Source organism: Lathamus discolor, chromosome 3 (genome assembly GCF_037157495.1).
Source record: "Lathamus discolor isolate bLatDis1 chromosome 3, bLatDis1.hap1, whole genome shotgun sequence".
In the NCBI taxonomy this organism is placed as follows: domain Eukaryota; kingdom Metazoa; phylum Chordata; class Aves; order Psittaciformes; family Psittacidae; genus Lathamus; species Lathamus discolor.
In genome coordinates, this window is record NC_088886.1 from 41,206,899 (window position 1) to 41,230,975 (window position 24,077).

Below are 24,077 nucleotides of genomic sequence, written 5' to 3' on the forward strand. Positions count from 1 at the left end.
AGACACTGTGTGACCCTCCCATTTAGAAAGTTGCTTCCATTCCCTTCCCATCAGCAAAAGAATGTCATGCTTAAGTTGAAAGTCCCTTGAGAAAGGACTTAAAACAACAACACACACAAGTAACAAGGCTTACAGTCCAAGATGAAGTGAAAGAAAGCAAGATAGTCACTGAGTATACACGCCACTTGAAATACTGGCACATCCTTGCTTTTTTGAGACAGGATTTAGTTTGCATTACTTCTCAAGAGCAGCTCTGGTTTATGCCGGCTTTCTGACTGCAGTAGCATCTGGTTTCCTATCACCTTGTTTATTCTAGATGTTAAAATTTTTCACATCACTCTCACTCCAGCTGTTTCCTGAGCAACTCTTTGGAAGCAGATTTTTTTTTTTTAATGACAAAGGGATTTGAATACAACAAAAACTATTTCAAATTGAATGCAAACATTTTTCCTGTCACATTTCCCTCATTTTAGAAATATCAGCTTTGTCCCCAAACCAAAAGCCATAATGCTGTTTACATGTCCAACTGATTTTTAAATTATTTCTTAATTCAACATGTTACTACAGCAATGGGGTGCAAACTGCTCAGAAAACAAGAGTTCTAAGTCTTAAGTGATATTGACACTGTGACCACTGTGACACCACTCTTTAGATACAAATCTTTCCCTACGAAAATATATGGCAAAACATTCCCAGAATGATCATGACATTTCTAGATTAATTCATAGTATGTGTTGCTCCAGATTAATACAGCAAAATATAATTTCTTACACTAAAAAGTCTCCTGCATATTTGCTGAGTAAATAAGACCACAAAAGTTGAACAAAAAAATGAGACATCAGTTCTCTGAAAATTGAAGTCAGATTATAGTGGTGACCAAGCCCTTCCACAACTCTTGCATTAGCTTCTCAGACAACAACCTAATTAAATAGGATGATGATTATAAAGAAAAGTGAGATGAGTTAATTAGTGCAACTATTCTGCATGCATATGCACATATATGCAAACACAGGTAGTGTGTGGGTAGGTGTGTGCACACGTGCACTTACCTAAACATTTCAGAAAGGGAACTGTTCTTTATCCACACAATGAAGAAAAGGCATCATTCTGAAGCATTAGATTAAAACTTCAGTATATTAAATGCATATATATACCTCATGGAATATTCAAGACAAGAAGCAGAAGTTTCGGTAGTTATAAAACATAGAAGGATTTGGCACTGGTTGATTTGGGAATATATGCCTAGAGGCAGCCCAGTGGAAAGCAACATGACAAGCTGTGAGAACAGAGACCAAGGTTGCCATCCTGGTCAGGTTGACCAGATAACAAATAGAGAACAAGATCCAAGGTCTAAAGCAGTTAAGATTCTGAAATCCTGATGAGCTGGAAGCAAACTTGGTGGTAAGGTTGGCAAAAGCAGGTAGGAAGAGACAAAAAAAACCTAACATGATTTGAATAAGAAACCAAGAAAGTTATTTGGCAAGATGTAAGAGGAACCTGCAGTAAAGCATGCCCTCCAAAGCCCAGATACATTCATCTAGGCATTGTCATCACAAAAAAGCATTGGTGACTTCACTGATAAAGACAGGAGACAACATACATAACTTCAAACACAGAACTTCAGAGGACAACATACAACACAATCTGACTGCCTTGATTATATTTTAGAGAGTGTAAAATTGTCATTCACCTAAAATAAGGAACAATATAGAAATGACCTCAGTGATTACAATTTGTACTAGAAAGCAAGAATATTTGTACTATGCAAAAGATAGAATTTAATTAGTTTCATGAAGCTTAAAAGTTTCAATAACCATTGATACTATTAGGAATATTTTACCTGTAAAGCAGCCTTAAGCAGCATTTGAAGAAAAAACAAAGACTGTAAACACCACTGGCAACAGCAATTACCATAATTCACAGTAACAAGTTATTATTTCTATGGCCAATTAAAAGAAAATTGAGCATAACTTACACCCTTCACCAAGCACGGTTGTTCTATAACAGTAAAATCCTCAACTACGTCCCAATCCTGAAACAAGGTCTATTCAGCCCAAGCGAATTAAAATTTGAACAATGTTAGTTCTCCAGTTCCATCTCTTTCCTATTTTCCTTCTTTCTTCCCATTCCTCACCTGTAGTTACCTTCTGTCTGCCTCCAAACAGAGCACATCAGCACTGCCCTAAAATCTATCATCGTATCTGCTCAATTTCACAGCAATCCTAATGCTTCCCACCAATTCCAGCAGACATGATGGGATGAAGTGACAAACCCATTTTTAGCAACCAAAAGCATTACCTTTTCCCATCAGTATTAATATTCTTACTAAAGCTACCTAATTTATAGTCTTAACAAGTTCTCATTCCTGAATTTACTCATCAGATTTCATCTACATTAGGCTTTTGTTTTTATGCCACCTGAATGGATACAGAATGTTTTTGACTGAGAGTAAGAAGTGTTGCATTACCTTTAAACTGGTATCTAATCCCTTCCAAAACTACCTGCAGTATTAGCTCACTACTGGAGAGTTCAGTGGAAATATTTTTAACTTCTAGCATTATACCTGCAAAACCAGTACTGACCTAGAGCTTCTGAAACATCCAAACAACAGAAATCATTGCCCCCCAATATGAATTGCCAAAATTGTTCTCAACAAGCAAAAATATTGCACATATAAATCTCCTCAAAACAGCAATTTATTGTTACCACTTTTTTTGTACACAGTTGAACACCGTACATTAGACAGCCTTTATGAAAGCTTACTTACGCTCTTTCTATGCAACAACAGCTGCCACACTACCTCAAAGTGCTGCCTTTTTATTTGGCACAGTCCAGAAAGCAATACATGACTGAAGGACTGTACAGCATATACATCTCTTCTACAGACACACAGGAGGGAAAACCAGCAACTTTTACAACTAAATTCCTATTACAGCTTGGATTGAATAAGGAGTTCTATTGAAATGTTAGAGTCTCAGCATTCAAATATATTTCACTGTTCTATATATGCTTCCTAACTAAACAATCTTCTGTTCTGTAATACAAAATCAGTATCTGCAATCCAACCCTAAGCTTAATGATGCATAAGTCTCTTTCTCTGCACTAAAGATACCATCCCTCACTGATGCAAAGATGCACTGCTGGGGAGAAATGCTAGAGACAAAAACGTGTGTGCAGTCTGCCTTTTACATTCTCTCAAGTACCTTTTGTTGAATAGTGGAGTGCTTTTGCTCCATATCTCTCTTCTCCTTTGCAGCATCTACAGCCAACTGATCCAGCTGTAAAGAGAAACAGAAAATCTTATCTTTAGATATGAAATTTGGCTCAGTAGATTTCATAACACTGACAAAAAAAGAACACATTATGTCTAGACACTGAATGACTTTTGTTTTATTTGCATAGTATAATTACTTCTCTGGTCAGAAAGTGTTTACCTTGAATAACCACTGAAGCCTTGTTGAACAATGCACTGCACTACCATCCTGAATTAACCTCTATGAAAGGTATACATTTCTTGTAAGCCTTAGAAAAAATGTTTCAAAGAACAGCATGGTGCCAAGCATATGCGACTCTATACCGCATTGGTGCTCAGACTCTGAGGAGAATGACTCATGCTTTAGCTGCTCTGGCTGGCTGGCCTATGCAGCAGCGCTGGCATTCGCAGCAAAAACCAGAGGGAGCAAATGCTAGTGATTTTTCCCCTCCACAAAGTGGAGGGAGAGCCCCAACCAGCCTTTTGTACTAATAGTTTTTATCAGGTCACCAGCAGCACTTGAGTAAGTCTCCTTGAAATCTTAGGTAGAGCCATTCAAACTGTTTCTAATTTCAGAAGAAACCCTAATATGATTTTGCACAGAAGAGAGACTGTCACCACAGAGAAGGATTCAGTTAGCATCCTTACAAAGTCTGATGATTGAGGAAAACCTCACCCCACTACCAAAAACTTATGGCAGTGCTATAGACAAGCTCACATCAACTTTTTCCTTTTAATACCAGAAGGGGAAAAAAAAAACAGCAGGAAATTTAAGATATCCTGTAAGAAAGTTGCATTTGGGGTTTTTTGTGGTTGTTCTGTTTAGGGTTTGTTCATTTGGTTTTGGTGTGGTTTGTATTATATTTTTTTTCGGGGGGGGGGGTGTTTTTTGTTTGGTTGATTTTGTAGGTATTTTTGTTGTTGGTTGGTTTTTGGGTTTGGTTTTTTTTCAGACTTTGATGTTTAAATCAGAAATATGGTGAACTGAAGGAGCAGATGCTGCTCAAACGACCAGCAATCTTTGTACTTATGTGACATGCTGCGACATCAGATGAACTCCTCCTTATCCAGCCTGTAATACAAGACTGCCATTAACTCCAGTCACTGCATCTTACTGAATAACAGTGTAGATGCAATCCTGAACACAGCAGTACTTCCTGAAGCTTTACGTCTGTGGGACAGACCTTGCCCCACTCCAGGCCTAGAACAAGTAAACCAGGAACAGCACAACAGCAGCTTTCCAGTTGAAGTGAGTCATGTGGCAGAGGGCACAGTATGACTAACAGAACCTCTAATTCGCACACAAATAGCACTGCCTCCACCTACTCTCATAACCACAAGTGGGAACCCCTGCCAACTCTGGTCATTTTCCTGTGCTGAACTTCTCCTGCTTGAAATCATAGAACAGAATCACAGAATATCTCGAGCTGGAAGGGACCCATATGAATCATTGAGTCCAACTCCCGGCTCCTCACAGGACTACCTAAAATTAAACCATGTGACTAACAGCACTGTCCATACACTCCATGAACTCTAATGGGCAATGATACCTATGAGATTGAAAAGGGACAATAACTGGCTCTTACACCCTTGTGCTAGACAGTCTCTAACAATTATGGAGCCATCAGGCAGTCAGGATATCTGGATCTAATTCCATATTCTGTCACTTTTCTCAACTCTTCTCTGGCTAAAATGGCCATTACCAGCACTTTCACACCTTACAAATATTTGTGAACACAGACATGTTAAAGACTGAAGTGTCCAGCCATCACATTTATGTAGCTACATGACTTCAAAATTATAGAAGAGCCTCTAAAACAAGCTGTGCTACCACTGTACTCAAAGACAGTTTTGCACCAAGAACCCTGGAAAACCCACTCTTTTGTGATAAAGGTGAGAACTAGCCTGAGGGCTGCTCAAGACTTCATAGGAATCAAGTTTCTTACTAAAACCTCAGATTCAGGAATCTGCACATGGCCTCCAAGAAATTCTTCCTCCTGCCTTGCTAGATCAAACAAGATCGCCACGTTCAGATTAGGGTAATGACCTCTAATTTATCTTAAACAGAAGCGTTTGAGGATACATATACCACAGCATAAGTGCCAAAACAATGTTCTTAACAGCAGTTTGCTTCATCATTTACTTTTGCTATCAAGACAGCATTGCATCATTCCAGTTTTCAAGCTCAGACCAGAATTTCCTCTTCTGAAGTGACCAGCACATTAACTGCCTTAAACAAAAATGACCAACAGCATGCAACTGTCAAGAGCTGCGGCCAATCACATAACTGAGCAGCCAAAATCCCTGTCATTATACCACTACTGCGTAGTCTCCAAAAACTAGGTATTTTTTTCAAAATACTGCATTTACTGATATATCATAGATTCCTGGAATGGTTTGGGTTCATCCAGTTCCAACCCCTTCCACGGGCAGGGACACCTTACACTAGATCAGGTGGCACCAAGCCCCATCCAATCCAGCCTTGAACACTGCCAGGGATGGGGCAGCCGCAACTTCTCTGGGCAACCTGTGCCAGTGCCTCAACACACTCACAGTAAGGAATTTTTTCCTAATGTCTAATCTAAATCTCCCATCTCTCAGCTTAAAGCCATTTCTCCTTGTCCTATCACTACATGCTCTTGCAAATGTAATTTTTTTTATAAACATATAGTGCTGTAAGTGGTATTCCGTAAAGAACTAAGTCAGGCATAGTCTGGCTGTCTATTTAGCAAATGTTTAGCTTTTTGAACAGTCGTCTTGGAATGAAAATTCAAGTAAGTTTTCTTTTTAAACTAATACCACATTTCACATGAAAAATGCCAAATACCACAGTTTCCATGCAAAGGTTTATATTACACTTGTGTGCCATTAAAGATTCCCCTACAATGATCTGATTCACAAGTAATCCTACCCTGACCTAAAATATCCGGAAAGCAAAAATTGCTCAATCCTATTTCATCATGTAAACCAGTTACTTTGAAAATGTAAACCAGAAGAGCTACAAAATAACTATCCTCTTTAAAATTACTTCAATTTTAATGTCTCGGGTGCTGTCAAACCTTGTAATTAAGATCATCCACAAAATTTACCTGTGAATAAAAACTCACCAGCAGAAACAATATAACCGTATTTTCAGAAAAATCTAGCAAATCCCTGTTTTATGTCACAACATACCTTCTCTCTGACCTGTTAAAGACAGAAGCTTCAACCAGTGCAAACTGCAAAGCCATTAACTCCTAAACTTCCAAAAGCTATTTACAAGTCTGCTTCTGTCATGAAAAACATCCAATCCTTAAATGCCAAGGTCTGCCACAAAAGAGTACTTCAGCAAGGTGTACAACTCCAGGGTCTTCAGTCTACCTTTGTTCCAATTGTAATATATTTTAAACATTCTCGGCTCTGGATTTTCTAAATTAAACTCCTTCAGTTGCTATGATACCAGCACCGAAATGTGTTACACAATGCTCCTTACCAGATCAAGGAAAAGGATGCCCAGCCACTTGAAAATAACCTTTTGTTCCTTGCTTAAATAATCTCAATTAAATTAAAACATTTAAGTGTAGCTGGTAGCATAAACCACTACCAACTCCATAGGTTTTGTCTGCTTTCCCCATCCCCTCTTCTGCAGAGGTACAGGACACACATTCTATACTACCAAAACATGACAGTTCAAGAATTACAACCCAAAATGGAAGGATGTGAATGAATAAAAGGCACAGCTAAGGACAGAGTCATGAGCACCTGAACCTTTCAAGTGCCACTATTACACCACAGAGGTCTGTAGCTGTACAGTCACTTCCCTTTCTGATGGCAGTGCCAGCTCAAGCAGCCTGTCTCTTTTCTCAGCTCAAACACTTGCCACATGCATGCACACACACACAAGCACACACCTCCCTGACATGTATTTGTACAACTAATTAAGGCTCACAGTAACCTGACTGGGGACTAGTCTAGCAGAAAAATAACTATTTAAACATTTGATTGTTGCAGTTATTTCCTGCAGTTCTGATCTGCTTCACTGCACAGACACAGTAGAAGATTGAGAGGCAGGAGATGACAACAGCGCTGTGGCAGGAATAACCAGCTCAGAACAATGTCATTTCTCAGACATTCAATTACATATATACTTAAGATGAAGGCAAATAAACAGTTGCTGTCATTTATTTCCTTTTGTATCTGGAGACAGAATTTGGGTTGGCTTTGTTTTGCGGATCAGTTTCAGAAGTGGCAAAACAGGGCTTTGCATCAGTGCAGCTGTTGCAAGACCTTGGATAGAGGCAAAAGGTGGGGGGGGAAACTGTACAAGTATTTCCAGGCCCATTCAACTTGCACTGAAAACAAGTCAAGACACCACTGAGTCTTCTTCCTACACCACAGACAGATCCTTCAGTTGAATACTGCATGCTCTTATTCTATTTTGCATAACCATTTTCCATGTCTCCCGTGTGCAGTTGGCTTTGGTCCAACCTTTTTATGAGTCCATTACTGAACACCCAAAAGCTGAAACTGTGTGTTCTTAAACAGCAAAACTGCGCAAGAAGGATTCAATGTATGGACTCATTTTGCACTACTTAATAAAATCAGATTTCTGTTTTATGGTCTAAGCTGCTAATACCAATGTGTTTTTTTTTTTGTCATATTGCCTAATTTATACAGTAAATAATGTACACAATTAGAAGGAAAAAAACCTAATCTACTTCTTATCATTAAATAGATTTACAATATGTCATATACGAAACTTCTTAAAATAATCCAATGTCCTGAATAGAGTTCTTCAAAATGGCACTACATGGCTATGTTAAAATATGTACTACCTAAACACAGTATTTTAGGAAACAACTTTCAGTTTATAACTACATTCATTTAAACCACAATGTATTTCTAATGCTTTGCCTTTATCACACCACAGTCCCCTTTTTGTTGAATAGATCTACAATGTACCTGATATATATCAAGTTTTCATCCATTCCAGCTTACAATTATGAATTTTTAAAGTCATTTATTACCTGTGCACCAAGATCTTTCATGTAAGGCTCAAGTTCACTAAAAAGATCATAGCCTTGATGGAAAAAAGCCAGATGGGCATACATAAATGATAACATCTAGAGAGAAAAAAAAAGTATATTTCTTAAAAGGATAAATGTTTATGAGCTATCACATAAACACATTGCTTAACTAGTCCACATGAACAAACTTACAATACAGTTCCAAGCTTAATTTCTGCTTTCTTGTGTCCTGGCAATTTTATGTCAACATCTCACAGAGCTTCTAATGATGTACACAAACATGCAAGGTAAAGGCAGCAAAGAACCGAGCCAAAAATCTCAGAAGTTAGTTAACAGGATTAACCCCACTAACAAAACAAATCTACTTAAGGGCAGAAAATTACTTCTATTTTGGGTCCCCTGAAACTTTTATCATCTGTTTAACTAGAGAAGGACTACAGAATGTATTTACTAATGATCCAAAGCCATAGCCCTTATGAACATGTAGGAAGAGCTGAATCTATCTTCAAATAGATTCTAAGTAGTACTTATTGTTTATAAATGAATCTAGCAGACCTAAACAGCAGAATTCTTGGCAGGCAAAATTTGATATTAACCATGGAACATATACCAAAGAGTCCACAGCAGTGAAAACCTTAAAGTTTCACATCTGAACCAAAAGGATTGACAGAAACATTTAAGCATTAATGCCCACTTATAGTAAAGGCCAAACTGATTGTCACCAAAGGGCCAAATGTACTGATAATGTTTTGAAGGACTAAATTTTTAATATACTGCTTTTAATCACATTTTTCATTTCAGATGTATTTACATATTTTCTATACAGAAAATAAACTATATCTTACCGATTTCAAGATTTCTGCTCTCCTTTTAGACTGAAGAACATTGATCTGGGAAAAAACAAAACAAAAAAAACCAAGCAACTTATTTTATTCTACTTTCGCCATAGAAAGTAAACTTCAAATTACTTTCAAATAATCATATCAGAGCTTAGAACACTGAAAGGTCCGTATCAGACCTCACAAAGCATGTTTAGAAGATGCATGCTAGCTTTGTCGTGAGATTAAATGGATGCAATTAAAAAAATCTTGCAAAGTTAGAATTTCACAGCAGTAGTCACAACTTTCATATATTAGAAGGGAAAAATAAAAGACACCACATGCTAGCTAGAAGTAATATAACACACCTTTCAAGAGACTGAATTCAACATGTTTGAAATACCCTTTCTGACAGTATGAGCTAACCCAGCCCCCAACTTCTGAAAGGAGCTGCACTCCACACACTGCAGTCTCCTGACAGGGGAGAAGAAAGGACAGGGCCATGTTTATTTTTCCCCTATGCTGACATTGTCTAAAGTATCCCAGAACAGGGATATAAGCCCAGCCTCTGAAATAAGCAAGATCATACTAGCTTCAATAATTAACTTCTCATATATACTTGCACTTTTAAGCTAACTGAAGTCACTGATCAATAGTTTTGCCCTAGAACTCAAAGAATTTCACATTCTGTAGAAAAAAGTGATATGATGATATTTTACATTCAGCTAGTCCCTCTATCATTTTTGGTCCCTAATCTTTAAGGCTGCCATCCAGAACTACAGATTTCACTTTGAAGCCCCATTTAGCAGAAACATGCATGGTGGTGTAATTTAACACCTCTGTATCAGTTTAAAATTCCAGCAAAAGAAGTAAACTTACTGAAGCTCTAATCAAAACCAGATTGTACTTCAAAATGGTCAGTAATTTTGGAAAACCTTCTGCAGCAAAAATAATCAAGATTTGTTTGCATAGAACAAACCTTCAACTTGCAAGGCAAAAAAAATGTTGAAATAAAAGTGAACACAAAGGTTCTGAAATACAGTTTAAAGCCAATATAACTACAAAGAAACCATAGTTGTGAAACCACTGTTCGAGAAGAAAAGAGTCACCCAAGTAGAACGAAATCCTAAAGCTGAATTCATTTTAGCCTGCATTAATTAAGAGATGCTGAAACTTTTCCTTGTTATTTTAAATGCATCTTTATCACAGGAACTGCTCGTACTTTGAACATACGCATTCCAGGAGGCAAACAATTTGCAGTCCAATGCATACACAAGGAACTGTCCCAAAGTAATGACTGCCAGCTTCCCCCCCACTATTATTTGATGTTAGTACAAATAATTTAGTGGTACATAATTCCCATGACTTTTTAAACATCAGAATGAACTTTGTCCTTAGTGCACAAAAGGCATGAGTGCAGCATTGACCACTGACCACCATATCTGTGCCTGGGCTGATCCAATCAATTCTGCTTCACTTTACAAGTAATACGTGCAATTTAAAACAGTTAACTAAGCATTAAGTAACTGACTGTCACAAATCAAGATGATAATGTCCAATATAAAACCAACATAATTTTAAAGGGTTGTTCTGTGCTTGATCATAGGAGAAGCCAAGACCCTTTCAGGAGCCCCCAGCTCCTCACACCATCTGAGTCGCAATAACCCTGTTTGGCTGTAGTTGTGGGTAACTATGAAAGAGATGAATGATAACTATCAACAGAAAATATGTTAGTATTTCACAAGATTCAAAGTAGTAGGACAAAGAACACCTTCAACACTCTAGATGTAGCTACTCCTTTGCTTTTTAGCGCACATTCTTGATTTCACCTATGGCACAGTGTCAGACTCCAAGGCTGCTAGACAAGTAGGATTTGTTAAATGAAACCCAATGCAAGCAGCTGAAAATGTAGTAGTAGCCAACACTCTAAATCAGAATTATTCAGGTAATTCGTATTTCCTAGGCTAGGTTATACTTTTTAAGTCAAAGATATAAGGAACTACAGCACAGCCAATCGTGAAATACATTAGGCAAGTATCAAGCAAAAACTGCTTTCTCAAAAATAATGTTCAAGTTGAAAATTAAACTGTCATTACAGCAACAGCAATGAATAAAGAAGCATTAAACAATAAGAATGCATCATTTACATTAATTTTGCTTAGATTTCATTCAAAAAGAAATTACTTGCAGGCAAAGTTAGTCCTTTTTCACTTAAATCCCCACAGCTTCTAAGAAGCTTACAGCAAGAACTTCTAAAGGACAGATCTCTTAACTATATGCAACAGATAGTTTTGAAGAATATAACTTTACTTACCTGAAGAACATAATCCAGAGCTATGTGTCGAAAACATTTCCGTGTTGCAGTCAAAATATTGGTTGCTTCCTCTACTTCATGTTGCTTATTCCTTTGAACTTGTGCATTTTTCACTAGAGCATTCTCTTTTTCTTCACTAACTTTTTCAAACTGTTTCTTAGCATCTTTAAATTTCCTAATATCTCTAAAGAGAAAGGAAAGACATATAACAAATTAATTCCAAAGCATGGAAAAAGTGTTTAAAGACGAACTAGACAAACCATGCTCATGACTGTTATAACTATTTCTTTTGTTTTCATACCCTTCAACAAAGGCTTGGATCAAATGGAAATCATACAAAGTATGATGGAAGCTTTGCTGTCTGAGGAAAGGACAAAATTAAAATTTAAATAAATGCATCTCATGAATACTGTGGAAAAGCTCGGGTAAGCACTTTTCTGCTAAGCTTAGACTACAACAACATGTAATTAAGATCAGTAATTCATACTATTTCAACATCTCTGCAGCTGGAACTAAACCCTCACTGATTTGGGATGGTTTTTGACAAGCCTTAATACGTACTTTTCAATTTATGGCTAGCCATTCTCAGGAAAGATGTTTCACCAACTCACTCAAATCAGATGTTCTAAAATTCTATTTTACCTATAATTTTCCCACTGTAAGTGCAAATTAACTTACTCTTTAACAAAAGTCTGAAGCTGTGCTTTAATTGATCTTTGGGTTTGGTCAAACAGGATCTGAAAGAAAAGCATTACCATGTAGGTCAATAACTTTGGGGTATTCATCACTTTCAACTTTAGATATACAAAGTTACTATGCAGTATTAGATAAGAATTAGAATTAAACCAATGTGTGTCTTATGTTAAAAGTTAAAGCCCTTCAATGTAGTTTTAAATAAATAAATAACAAATAAAATAGGGAAAATAATACAAACCCAACAAGTTTTGCTGGTCTCTTTTAAAAGACTGTGGTTATAAGGAGAAAAAATAGCTTCTGACATCTTATTCTTTAATCCTGACAATGCAGGACATGCCCATTCTCATAGAACGTGTTTATTACGATTATTAAACAGTCAAGAATATTGCTGTACTAACAGCCTTGAAGCAACAACTTTGAATGTTAAGTAACCACTTATTTTATTCTTACAGGCTTCCACAATGTAAGTAACTACTAAAAGACAAATGAAACCACAGAAAGAATATGCCTTTAAGTCCTGGCAAAAAAAGTCCAGACTGAAATTAATCCTGAAAATGTAACATACATGAGTAATTAGTACTAGATCCTTTACATAATATGTTTGTAAAAAAACCCCAAACCACCCACTGTTGAACTAAGAAGAATGGCTGCTTCTTTTGCTAAGATTAAGTGTTCTAAACCACACTTCTCAAATTTCTTATGATTTGGCGAGGCTTGGGGGTGGGAGGTAGCACAGAATATAATTTACTAATTCAAATCATAAAGCATGAGAAATTTGTTACGTTTCCAAGGCCAAAGCACACCTGAACGTTAGACAACTTGTGTTTTCTCTTATAATCCCAGAAATTCTAATAGATGAATGAAAATGCACATTCCTTCAGCTTCATATCAGTCCTCTGAGTTACAGGACAAAATGGAAAAGGTCAAGGACCATGGGACAAATACTTTGCACTTCTCATTTTGCAGACTACAAATAATGCCTTAATTTCCAACTCCTCTACACCTCCTGTTCTGCACTGTTGAAATATACAGGGCATGATCACAAAAACTATGAAGAGGTGAAAGAATATATGTAAGTAGCAGTTGGCCCAACTCTACAGAAGCTCTTCCAAAAGGTAAAGATATTTAAGTGGTCAATAATTTTATTCAAAGAGCTAGTCAGGCACTTGAATCTTCAGGTCAATGCTTTCTTTAAACATTCCATCTTTTTTTTTTTTTTTTTAATAAAAAACTTGGGAATGACAAGCCATGCAATGCTAAGCACTGACAGCAAAGCCCTTACCAGCTTGTTTCTCTTTTCTAGAAACACTAAATGAAGGAAAACATGACTGAGTTTAAGTCAGTCATTAATAGTGGTACTATAGCCTCCATCCAGTCTCCATTTTTGGAGGTTTTCAAGACCAAATGGGGTAAAACCCTAAGCAATCTGCTCCAGCCTCAGAGGTGACCCTGATACAGCAGACAGTTGAGCCAGACATGCTCTGAGGTCCATTCCAACCTCAGTCATCCCATATCTAATAGAAAAACATGGAAGATCCTGTTTGTATTCCCACTTTGGGAAAACAGAAAAACAGACAACTAGAATAGATAAAGAACTTCTTGACAAGCTGGAAGTCATGCCGGGACTACTCCCACTGCTGACATTTAAGCTTGCCAGTGCCTGAGGAGTACACCAATCAAGATCAATACCGAAAGTGTACAACCAGATGGGATACGATTAGTGGACTCCCAGAAATACAAGCCTTGCAATTCTGCTTACAGTAATGACGAAGAAAAAAGTGCTAGGCAGAAAAATACATACACAGTTTTCCCCAAGAGAACTGAAAAAAGTACCCAGACGATCTGACTAAATTTACAGCCTTTCCAACACATCACCTTTCACGTACTCCAAACCAAGTCTAAGAAAGTTGCTATTTGACATAAGTTGTCAAAGATACTCCCCCACTGCTGAATCAGTGAAGATGCTGCATTAGTCTGGTTTCTACCCTTATTTCACAGAATCATAGAATGGTTTGGGTTAGAAGGGACCTTAAAGATCATATAGTTCCAAGCCCTCTGCCACAAGCAGGACAGTTTCCACCAGGTTGCTCCAAGCCCTGTCCAACCTGGCCTTGGACACTTCCAGGATGGGGCAGCCACAACCTCTGAGCAACCTGTGCCAGTGCCTCACCACCCTCACAGTGAAGATTTTTTTCCTAGTACCTAACCTAAATCTACCCTCTTTTATTTCTAGCAAAGCTTTCTATGAGAAAGCTGACAGCCATCCAAACCTCAGTGGGACTATCTCTTCCCTCTTCCCACCTTTCTCTGGAGGAAGCCCACATCTCCTCTTTCTTCCTCTAATTTTTTCTCATGATGGCTTTCCTGCCAACCTGATCAACAACAGAGCTGACACTCTGAACTAGTAAAGTCCTGCTTAACTAAACAGACTCAGAAAAGCATCACAGGACTGCAATGTGTCTCGCAAAGCTCTACATCAGAATGCTGTAGCATGCCTCACTTCTCATAATTGTGCTTTTTCATAAAGGACACTGTTCTACTTGCTATACACAGAGCAAGGAAGTACAGGGAAGAAAAAACCCCAAAACCTCCCAAACAAAAAGCCCCACAAATGATCCTACTTAGATCTGCAAAGAAATCTTTTAGTATGGTTTATTCTTTGCTTTCTACCTTCAAACTACCCTAGAGGGACAGCTGTGCTGTGCCAGATTATACCTAAATACTGCAAGCCACAATCACACAGGACAACAGCAGCAGCAAGAATGCAGAACCTTGGTCAGATGTGTCAAAGAGCATACCATATAGCAAAGATACGGTTAAGAGGATAACCATCATCAAGAACTGCTTGAACTGCATTCTCTGAATGTCATTACATTTTAAACTCCTAGAAATATATTAAACAAACAAACAACAAAGTTAAGTGTCCTGCATATTCTCAGCACTTTTAAGACATTTCAGTTGGTTTCCAGCAATTTGCAGGAAAATGGAAGAAAAGCAGCAGGGGGAAAAAGAAAAGGAATAAAATAGAATGACAAACATCCTTTTGGCTCTCAGGATACAAGACTGAAGTCTTCAGAGCAGGGAATACAAAAAAAAAAAAAAAAACCACACCTAAAAATTCAGTTTTCCATCCAGGCAAAACGGAGCTTTCTGATGATGTCTGACATGCTGGAAACCAATATTAGCTCTAAACCTCAGCATTTTCTCCTTTCTCTACACTTGTCTAAATCTGTCACATTTCCAAAGAGAAAACTACTCATAGATCAGAGCTGCTTCATTTTGTGCATCATAAAGGATGAGGTAAAAGTAGAAATCATGCAAAAGATAATAATTATTTCAGTCCAGCAAAAAATATGCTCATAGTTTGCCACTGCTGCCCATCAGTTTGATTAAAACTGATAAACCAACCCAGTATTTACCCTGCTTTACAGCACTGGGTTTTAGCAAAGCTTACAGACTCCAAGGAAAAAAAAAACCTGCAGAAAAGGGGATATTTATAAATACTTAGTAATCAAAATATGAATAAGATATTTACAAGTATAAAATGAGAGGTACTCAATATCACTTAAACCATGACTTTGTAAAAACTATCAACATCCATTTTGGCATTATTCTGTTATCAAATATAACTGGAAGTCAGTGTCATATTTCAACTAGAAATACTTACATTGTGATAATTGATCATTTCCTGTAAGGTATCAGAGAACTTTGTCAAGCTGGTCTGTAAAGAGAAAACCAAAGTGGTTAAAGTTAAACCCTACCAAACACACAGCACAAAAGCAACATTTCAGAGGTTTACAGCTTTAATGAAAAGAACCTGGGAAATTATTTTCCTTAGCATGATTGTAAAGTAAAACCATCATGCTAGAAGGAGAACATGGGGGTAATAGCAAGTAAATCCGTTAAAGCTATAAGCTTTAACCTACCTAATATAAAGGGCTAAGCAGGAGCACAACAGGAAAAATTCAAATTAAGTTGACTAAACTGCAGGAAATTCACATAATTTAACATATTAATTTAAAATATTCAATATTACAGTACTTATTATTCATTAATGTTTAATACTCCAAAAACCTGGTTAACATGTTGTAATCATCAGTACAACACATATTTACTGTAGGAACTACTGCCCCACAGCTGACATGCTTAGCAACATCAATCCGTAGAATCAATGTCTTAAACACCATTAGAAAACAATGATCCCTAATATGTTAAGAAAAATGCTTAAGCTGCGTTTCTAGCATGTAAATTTCCAGACAAAAGCAGTTTCAGTTACACACAGACTATACTGAAGTTTGCACCGTATCTATTCCAACTAACATGTGAAGATGCATACATGTAATTAATGTTCTATTGCAGAACATGCATTCAATATATACTATCTACACTGAAACTTGCACATAATTGTACCTGCATATCCTACAAATTCATACTTCATTTAAAGTAATAGACATAATATTAGGTGTTCCAAATTAGCCTAACAACATCAGCCTGAGGTTACACCATCAAAGTGGGCTCTGTACATTTAAAAATTTGAATTTCAATTTATTAGAAAGTGCCACTGCCAGGACCCAAGAGATCAACTCAGGAAAGTTCAGTGCAGAGAACTAAAACTTCAGCAAAATCAGGGCAGAAGTTCATAGCTTCAACCTTTCTCCACTCCTCCCAAGATGACTATTCCTAACCTAAACCACGTTGTCTGGAATTTAGAGAAGCCCTGCCATCACAGGTTAAAGCTGATATTAAACTTTAATTTCAATAAATAAGACACTTGCAGTGCACCACAATCAAAAGACATCGCAATGAAAAAGGAATAAAAAGGCAAGTAGCAGTATAAACTTCAAAGACTTCTCTTGCTAACTGCTATATTTCATACCTTTTAAGTTACACTTTCCTCCTTCCATTTTCACCTCTTAAAGAACTTACCTCAACCAATGCATCTTTACAGGAATATTGTGCAAGGTCTCGAATTCCATTCATGAACTGCTTGTTGGCTGTACAGAACGCTTTCCCGGTATCGATCATTGCAATACAAAGCTTCACGAGCTAAAAAGAGGGGAAAAAAAAAAGAAAGTGGAAGTTTGTTAGTTTTGTTTTATACACCCCCATATAAACATGAGATACATTGAGCTTAGTTAACTCTAAGAAACAAAGATTTCAAAAGCTAAATTCTAGAATTACAGAGCCCCACATTTATGAAAAGCTTTATACTGTACAGCGATAGCTATAAAAACACTGTTCTAGGTCAACTGCTATGCCACTGAGGAGTTTACTACTTTTTATAATTTTTTTCATTATGTTTTGTTTTATTGTTAACATTGCACATATCTCAAAAGGGTACTACATGAGGGCGAAGAGCACAGCAACTAAAACATAACTGGTTAGAACCCAAGCAAATTACAAGCAGTTCGTGGCTTCTGAGCCAAAAAAAAAACCCCAACAAACCAAAAACCCAAACAAAACAAGCCCATACCACTTGTTTCATTCGGAACACAGGCACAAGAAAGCGAAACACTGAGCACAAAGCACAACTGAAGAGATATGGTTACATCTCAGAAAGTGAAATAATCGTGTTTTCACTCATACAACAGACTAGACTTTTTGTGATGGGTTTCCATTGTTATCACTCATTGCTTCGGTCAGTGCCTTGGCACATCAGACTTCAGCCATTAGTATTGTGTAATGGATGTTTTCCCATTTTTTAAACCACTTCTGCATGGGCTGTTAATGAAAGAATGATTAGTGCAAACACTTAGATGCTTTCTTGAGAGAGGGCATATTATTATCAAGCTCCCCAACCCTAAACCAAACTGAGAATAAGATCAGAAGATTGAACCTCTCTCTCTGAAGGACTTTTCAAGGATGTAGACAAGCTTTCATGAATAACACCAAAGTACTTGATCCTACGTCGGGAAAAAGAAACCACCTAAATGACCATCATGCCTTATTTACCCAGTAATTTTTCCTAAGAGAATCTGAGTCAATGTAAGAGGAAATCTGAGCATCTCCCACATTCTGACAAATGGCCAAGTTGATTGAACAATGGACAGAAAAATCAGCGACAATGTGATCCTTTTTCCTTCACTTTTGCTTACAGTTCACAATCCTGAATCCAGTGTCCTTTCTTCCAAAATGAAGAAAAAAAGAAGAAAGAAAAAAGCAAATAATATAGCCCAAAGTCACAACTGTGGGATAATAAAACAAACTTTAATATGAATAACTGCGCAGAAAAAGTTACCAACCAAGTCTAGACAAATCATTACCCTCAGGCCATAGTTACTTCAGCTCACACAAGAAGCCTGGCTTTCAACTTAAGCATTAAACTAGATCACTTATACATCACATTACAATCATACTACTTAAATACTTACCTCGTGCATTTGCTTTCTTGTCAAGGGAGCAAATGTGTTTGGGTGATTTTTGTTTTGAAGAGTACTAGGATAGTCTCTCAGGGCAAAGAGCTACAATTACAGCTTTTACATGCTAAAATGGTATATTTGGTACAGGCCTGCTGCAAGACGCTGGGGGCAAGGCACTGAGTAACACCCCTTAAGGAACTGGGAATTCTTTTCCCCCAAAATGACCCTTTTAGACTGGTGGAAAACACAAACTTACAAGATAGACTTTTCAGATCCTTTAAATACTTCCATGGTTTAATCTACCAAAACAGATTCATCACACTTACAGTAAAAATGTGTCTTAAACCCATCAGTTTCACCAAAATTCACACCAAATCAAAGAACTTAAATTTAATTCTAAAGAGCACATTGTTATATTATTAAGTACAAAAGCTAGAAATATTATTAGAAGCAGTAACAAAAAATCTTCAGACTTAACGCTACATTGGACACTGACTTTGCCTCTATCTTTCTGCAGCCAACTCACAGCTGCAAGAACAAAAGCTTGTATTCAAAAAGTAGCTAAGAAGGTAAACAAATGACATCTGCCTCCCACATTAACACACAGGCAAAAATAATTTTAAACATTTAGCATAAAATGCTAAGGAAAGGAGACTTTTTACAGATGTAAAACAAAAAAATGCCACCTTCAAGATACTAGCAAAGAAAGAACTAAATCCTCCAAACACTACTGGTTCAGGAACCAGTAAATGGATTGTAATGCATTGAAAAGATACTACAAAAAAAATCTTATATATACATGCACAAAGCATGACACAAAGCTTGATGAATTTTACAGGAGGTTGGTCCTCCAGACAAAAGTGTGTGTACATATATATATATATATATATATATATATATATATATGCTGTGACTGTGCTGCAAACTACCAAAGACAGAAAGCATTGACATTAAATCTCTAAAACACAGTGTATTCAGATGTGCTTGCAGTATGCTGCTGTCGTCATACAATATAAGCTCTCACTGCAGGGATGGCCAACCCTTGGCTTTTAACTCACATGAAAATTGAATTAGTCTGCATACAGCTCCCACAGTGGGACTGAACCACATGACTGCAAAGGGGCCACGAATTCAGGAGGGTATTGCACAATCACAATCCTCAGCTGGTGGAGAAAGGGAATTCACACTGGATCTTGCTGCTCTTACGAAAGCTTGGCCCTCTGAAGCCCAGCTGTGCACTGGACCCAGATCTATTTCCTCTTCAAGATCTGAATGTTTGGTTGGCCGCTGCCACTTCCCAGCTGTGAACTTTAAAACAAAACCTAAACACATATTTGTATATTTTTCAGAACTGACATTGTTGAATTAAGCTTACCTTGTCAAGTTTCAGTTCCAGTTCTGTCACATCTCCTTCTACTTCTTCTAAAGCTGCCCTGCATGGATGAAAAACTTTTCCATTAAAATTTTCCTTTAAAACTTTACACAAAATTAGTCTGGAACTGGAGAGAAGGAACATTAATTTAATTAATTTAATACATTAATTTAACCCATATACTGCCATCATAGCTTCACTTAAATTTCAAATATAAGCACAGATTTTAGAGAGCCACAAGAAATGCAGAAAATTTAATGGTAAAAAGAAGGAAAACTACATCATTGATAAAACAAATAGCTTAGTAATAAAGCTTTCAGATGAAATTTTATTAATCCTAATGTTTGTCACACTGAAATAGTTTTACTTAGTTCTTGCATAGCTGACAGTCTCTATGTTTGAAGGTAATAAAAAAAGGAAAGAAACTGAAAGTCTGAGTGAATTTTCTTAAGTAATTCCTTTGGTGACTCTCCTGGCTCAAAACTGCAAACCTAAAAACCTACAGCTGTTTGAAAAATGACCTTGTCATTAGATTATGAAAAACCATAGCATTTGCCATGAGTCAACTGACTTATCAGTAACTTCAGATGCCACACTTGATTATATCATTTGCCTCTAGTCTAGATTGGTTGCAACTTTCAGGCCACATTTTACTTGCCACTGTAAAAGTTGCTTTCCCAAAGCATTTCAAAAACATAACTTTGCTCGAGAGCTGATGTTTCCTTTGCCACCTCCTTCCTTGCTTTTGGCTACCTGAAAAAAACAGGGAAAGACTAAGAAAGGGTGACACTTAGTTCAGGGAATTTATGAACACTGCTGTTCCATCAGGCCATTGCCTCGAGAGCTTGAATGTACTAATTTCTGGCAACAAATGCCCTTGCTCCCATCAGAAGGTACCTCATTCTTTCAGTCATTCCAATATAACTGCTTGCGGAGCCACACTGTTCACCAGTAGTAGTCTGCCTTGTAAAAAAACTAATAGGAAGTTTTCCGCAATGCTTTCTGGAAAATTGGATCAGATGCATTTCACCCCTACAAAAAACTCTTCCTGGAAAAAGTGAGACAAGCAGGGAAGCACGATTTAGACCAGGAATTTCTTAAGCCAGCTTTACTGCTGAGGAGAGAGTACACAGACCACAGCTTTACTGACTGTCTCTTGCTAATTCCGTTCTAGTTCACATGAGTTCAAGCCAAGAACAAAAAAAAAAAAAAAAAAAAAAAGACTGGATCAGGCCCCAGGCTCAGGAAAAGCAGTTTTTACAAGAATAGTTCTAAAAAACACTGCCAATTGCCCGCAGTTCTCAAACGACAGGCATGACATTCCCAGCTTTTGCAGATTTCATTACACATAGTTGCATTCCAGCTTTTGTATCTAAAGGCATTCCCACAGTTACATCTTAGGTTTTGTATCTAAGCACATTCCTGTGCAGTTGCATTTCGGCTTCTGCCTCTTCTCTAGCTTCAGACCATGAAGTATGAAGGAATTCAGGCAACATCAATTTCTCTTTTATTTACTTTGTTTTCTTCCATATTCAATTAACTTCCATTTAATTAAATTGGAGTATAGTGTACAGTTCTGGTGTCCTCAACATAAAAAGGACATGGAACTGCTGGAACAAGTCCAGAGGAGGGCCACAAGGATGACCAGGGACTGGAGCACCTCCCGTATGAAGATAGGCTGAGGAAGTTGGGGCTGTTCAGCTTGGAGAAGAGAAGGCTGTGTGGGGACCTCATAGCAGCCCTCCAGTATCTGAAGGGGACCTATAAGGATGCTGGGGAGGGACTCTTCATTAGGGACTGCAATGACAGGACAAGGGGTAATGGATTAAAACTTAAACAGGGGAAGTTTAGATTGGCTATAAGGGGGAAGTTCTTTACTGTAAGGGTGGTGAGGCACTGGAATGGGTTGCCCAGGGAAGTTATGAATGCTCCATCCCTTTGCGGTGTTCAAGGCCAGGTAAGACAGAGCCTTGGGTGCATGGTTTATTGTCCCTGCCCATGGCAGGGGGGTGGAACTAGATGATCTTAAGGTCCTTTCTAACCCTAACTATTCTATGATTCTAAGTCTCTAAAGTTAAATCTTATTTTTCCAGAGAGCATTATGGAGAATAAAAAAACCCCAATCCAACACACACAAAGGAAAAGTATCTCAATATTCAGACTGCAGTTTTTATTTATTTGTTTTTAATCACATTGCAACAAGGTTTTGTTTGTTTCTTTAGTGTTACTATGAAAGCATGATTAAGTAATTTGTTTACAGAACTGAAGCAAGACCTGATAAGAATTGTTTTTTTTAGTGTCTTTAACTAGCAAAGAGCTCCAGCTCCACAGGAATTAATGAGCTAAAAAGTCAGATTCATGATAAAGATGAGAGAGAGGAAGTTAGAGCAGGCAGAATGACACATCTGCTCAGTAATTAAAGCTCTGTTACAAGAGGAAAATTTTAAGAGAGAATAAGCTCAACTGAAAGAGAAGTAACAACAGAACATCAAAAGACTGAAAAGATGAGGGGCAGGCCAATAAAGAAGGCTAAAGCAAAACAGAAAGAGATACCATGCAAGAAAGGAAACACACAGCCCCTCCACCACCAGATTCATTGCAAATCATGTCTGAACCACCACAGGCCCCTGAAGCACCAGGCTGGTTCTCCAAGTTATTTCCCACCGCTGTCACATGGAGGGAAGACACATCTGGCTGGCCCTTACAGCTGGATATAGATCAAACGGCTGTTAGGTTCCAGCCAAATCCTGTTTGAGCTCCTTGTTCCTTTGCATAGAACTCTATATTCTCACTATTTCCATTAGAAACTAGAAGAAAAGTTATTCTCATGCAAACATATTCACAGTGTTAGACCAACACTGGATTACAAGCATACGAACAACAGAGAGATTGCCCTCAGACTATCGGAATACAGTTAAATACCTATAGCTAATAATTTATTAACACCAACTAGTCACAACGATTGTTTTCATACTGGGTTAGGGAACACATTAGGAACAGCTGATCTGAGCTGTGCTATGTTTAACATTATCCTTGTTTTCCTTCATACTTTTTGAAGCCACAGAATACAAAAGTGCATTTCTTTCTCCAAAACATCTGTGTCAGAAATTACTTAAAGCTCACAGAAAATTGTCATAATTCCAAGTAAATCTCACTTCCACAGCCAAGACCCAACGTCCAGCTATAAACACAGGAAGTGGTCATAAAACAGCTGAGGACCAAGTCCAGACCTGACATGTACCAAAAATGTTGCTCCTTAGTGAAGTGGGAGCTGGGAGCAGGGTTTGCATCAGAGTAATCTTAGCCAGAAGGCTCTGGCACTGGGAATAGAATCAAATCTGCCTCAGTACATGAATCAAACATCTGTGGCTTCCCAAGATTTTCAAACACTGCATGGCAATGCACAGAATCAGAACAGCTGCTTAAGGGTGGAGGACAACTTTTATAAATGACCCCTCTCCCGTACTCTTCACGCTCCGTAATGCGGACTCTCAGGAATGTGTTTCTCCCCTCTGCTGCTCCTCCTCTCCTGCATGCCCCCTCCTAAAACACAGTTAAGTTTGCTAGATACAGCTTCCTGCAGAACCACAGCTGCAGCGCAGTAGGAATAGAGAACATGATGGAAGAAAACTCAAAACTCAAATTCACAGTCTTTTAAAAGGAGGATAAAGTCACCAGTTAGCTAGTCCAGTGTAACGACGAAGGAAAGCTGAACTGTAGTGTCCATCACATCACTCCCCTCAACTGACCAATGAAAGTCCTTCCTCCAGCTTAAGGTGTAAGGGGGCTTTAAGAATCGCAGGAACCAAAGAGAAAAGTGACAGCTAAACTCTCATGTAGAAAGAGAATCAGTCCCTCTTAGGCCACAAGTTGTGGACACGTGCTAAGGAAATAACCTAGTTTGGACTAAACTGCTACACGCTGCTGACCATAATGCCAAGCATACTGTGGTCACTGACCAGCATCTGCATAAAAGGTGGTGACGGTGAATGCTTTTAAAGTCAGCTGTTCTTCAACTGTTACCTAACTGCCATTGAAGCCGCTTCCTGGCTTTAGTCTTTCACTCATTCATCATGTTTAGAATGTGTTCCTGAAAGTGACAAGGCTGGAATCAGTAGTCATTATAAATTAGATGCTGACAAGCAACCAATTGGAGAAGTCAAAAGTGATATGGATAACTATCAATTAGTTATTGTTAATTCTCGAATTAACATATCTCTCTCTAAAAAAAAAAAAAAAACATATTCAAACTAACAGAA

At 37.8% G+C, this 24,077-nt stretch overlaps 1 protein-coding gene across 3 annotated transcripts in view; it reads right to left on the reverse strand.

The window, feature by feature from the left end:
• ACAP2 (ArfGAP with coiled-coil, ankyrin repeat and PH domains 2) overlaps positions 1-24,077 on the reverse strand; it is a 68,397-nt gene that overhangs the window by 30,168 nt on the left and 14,152 nt on the right. For all 3 annotated transcript variants that reach the window (XM_065674858.1, XM_065674857.1, XM_065674856.1), the window contains exons 2-9: positions 19,822-19,879; positions 17,014-17,133; positions 15,755-15,808; positions 12,070-12,128; positions 11,392-11,575; positions 9,105-9,149; positions 8,260-8,355; positions 3,204-3,278 (exon numbers count right to left, since the gene is read on the reverse strand). In XM_065674858.1, coding sequence (XP_065530930.1) covers positions 3,204-3,278; positions 8,260-8,355; positions 9,105-9,149; positions 11,392-11,575; positions 12,070-12,128; positions 15,755-15,808; positions 17,014-17,133; positions 19,822-19,879 — 691 coding nt within the window. The remainder of the gene's footprint in view (positions 1-3,203; positions 3,279-8,259; positions 8,356-9,104; positions 9,150-11,391; positions 11,576-12,069; positions 12,129-15,754; positions 15,809-17,013; positions 17,134-19,821; positions 19,880-24,077) is intronic.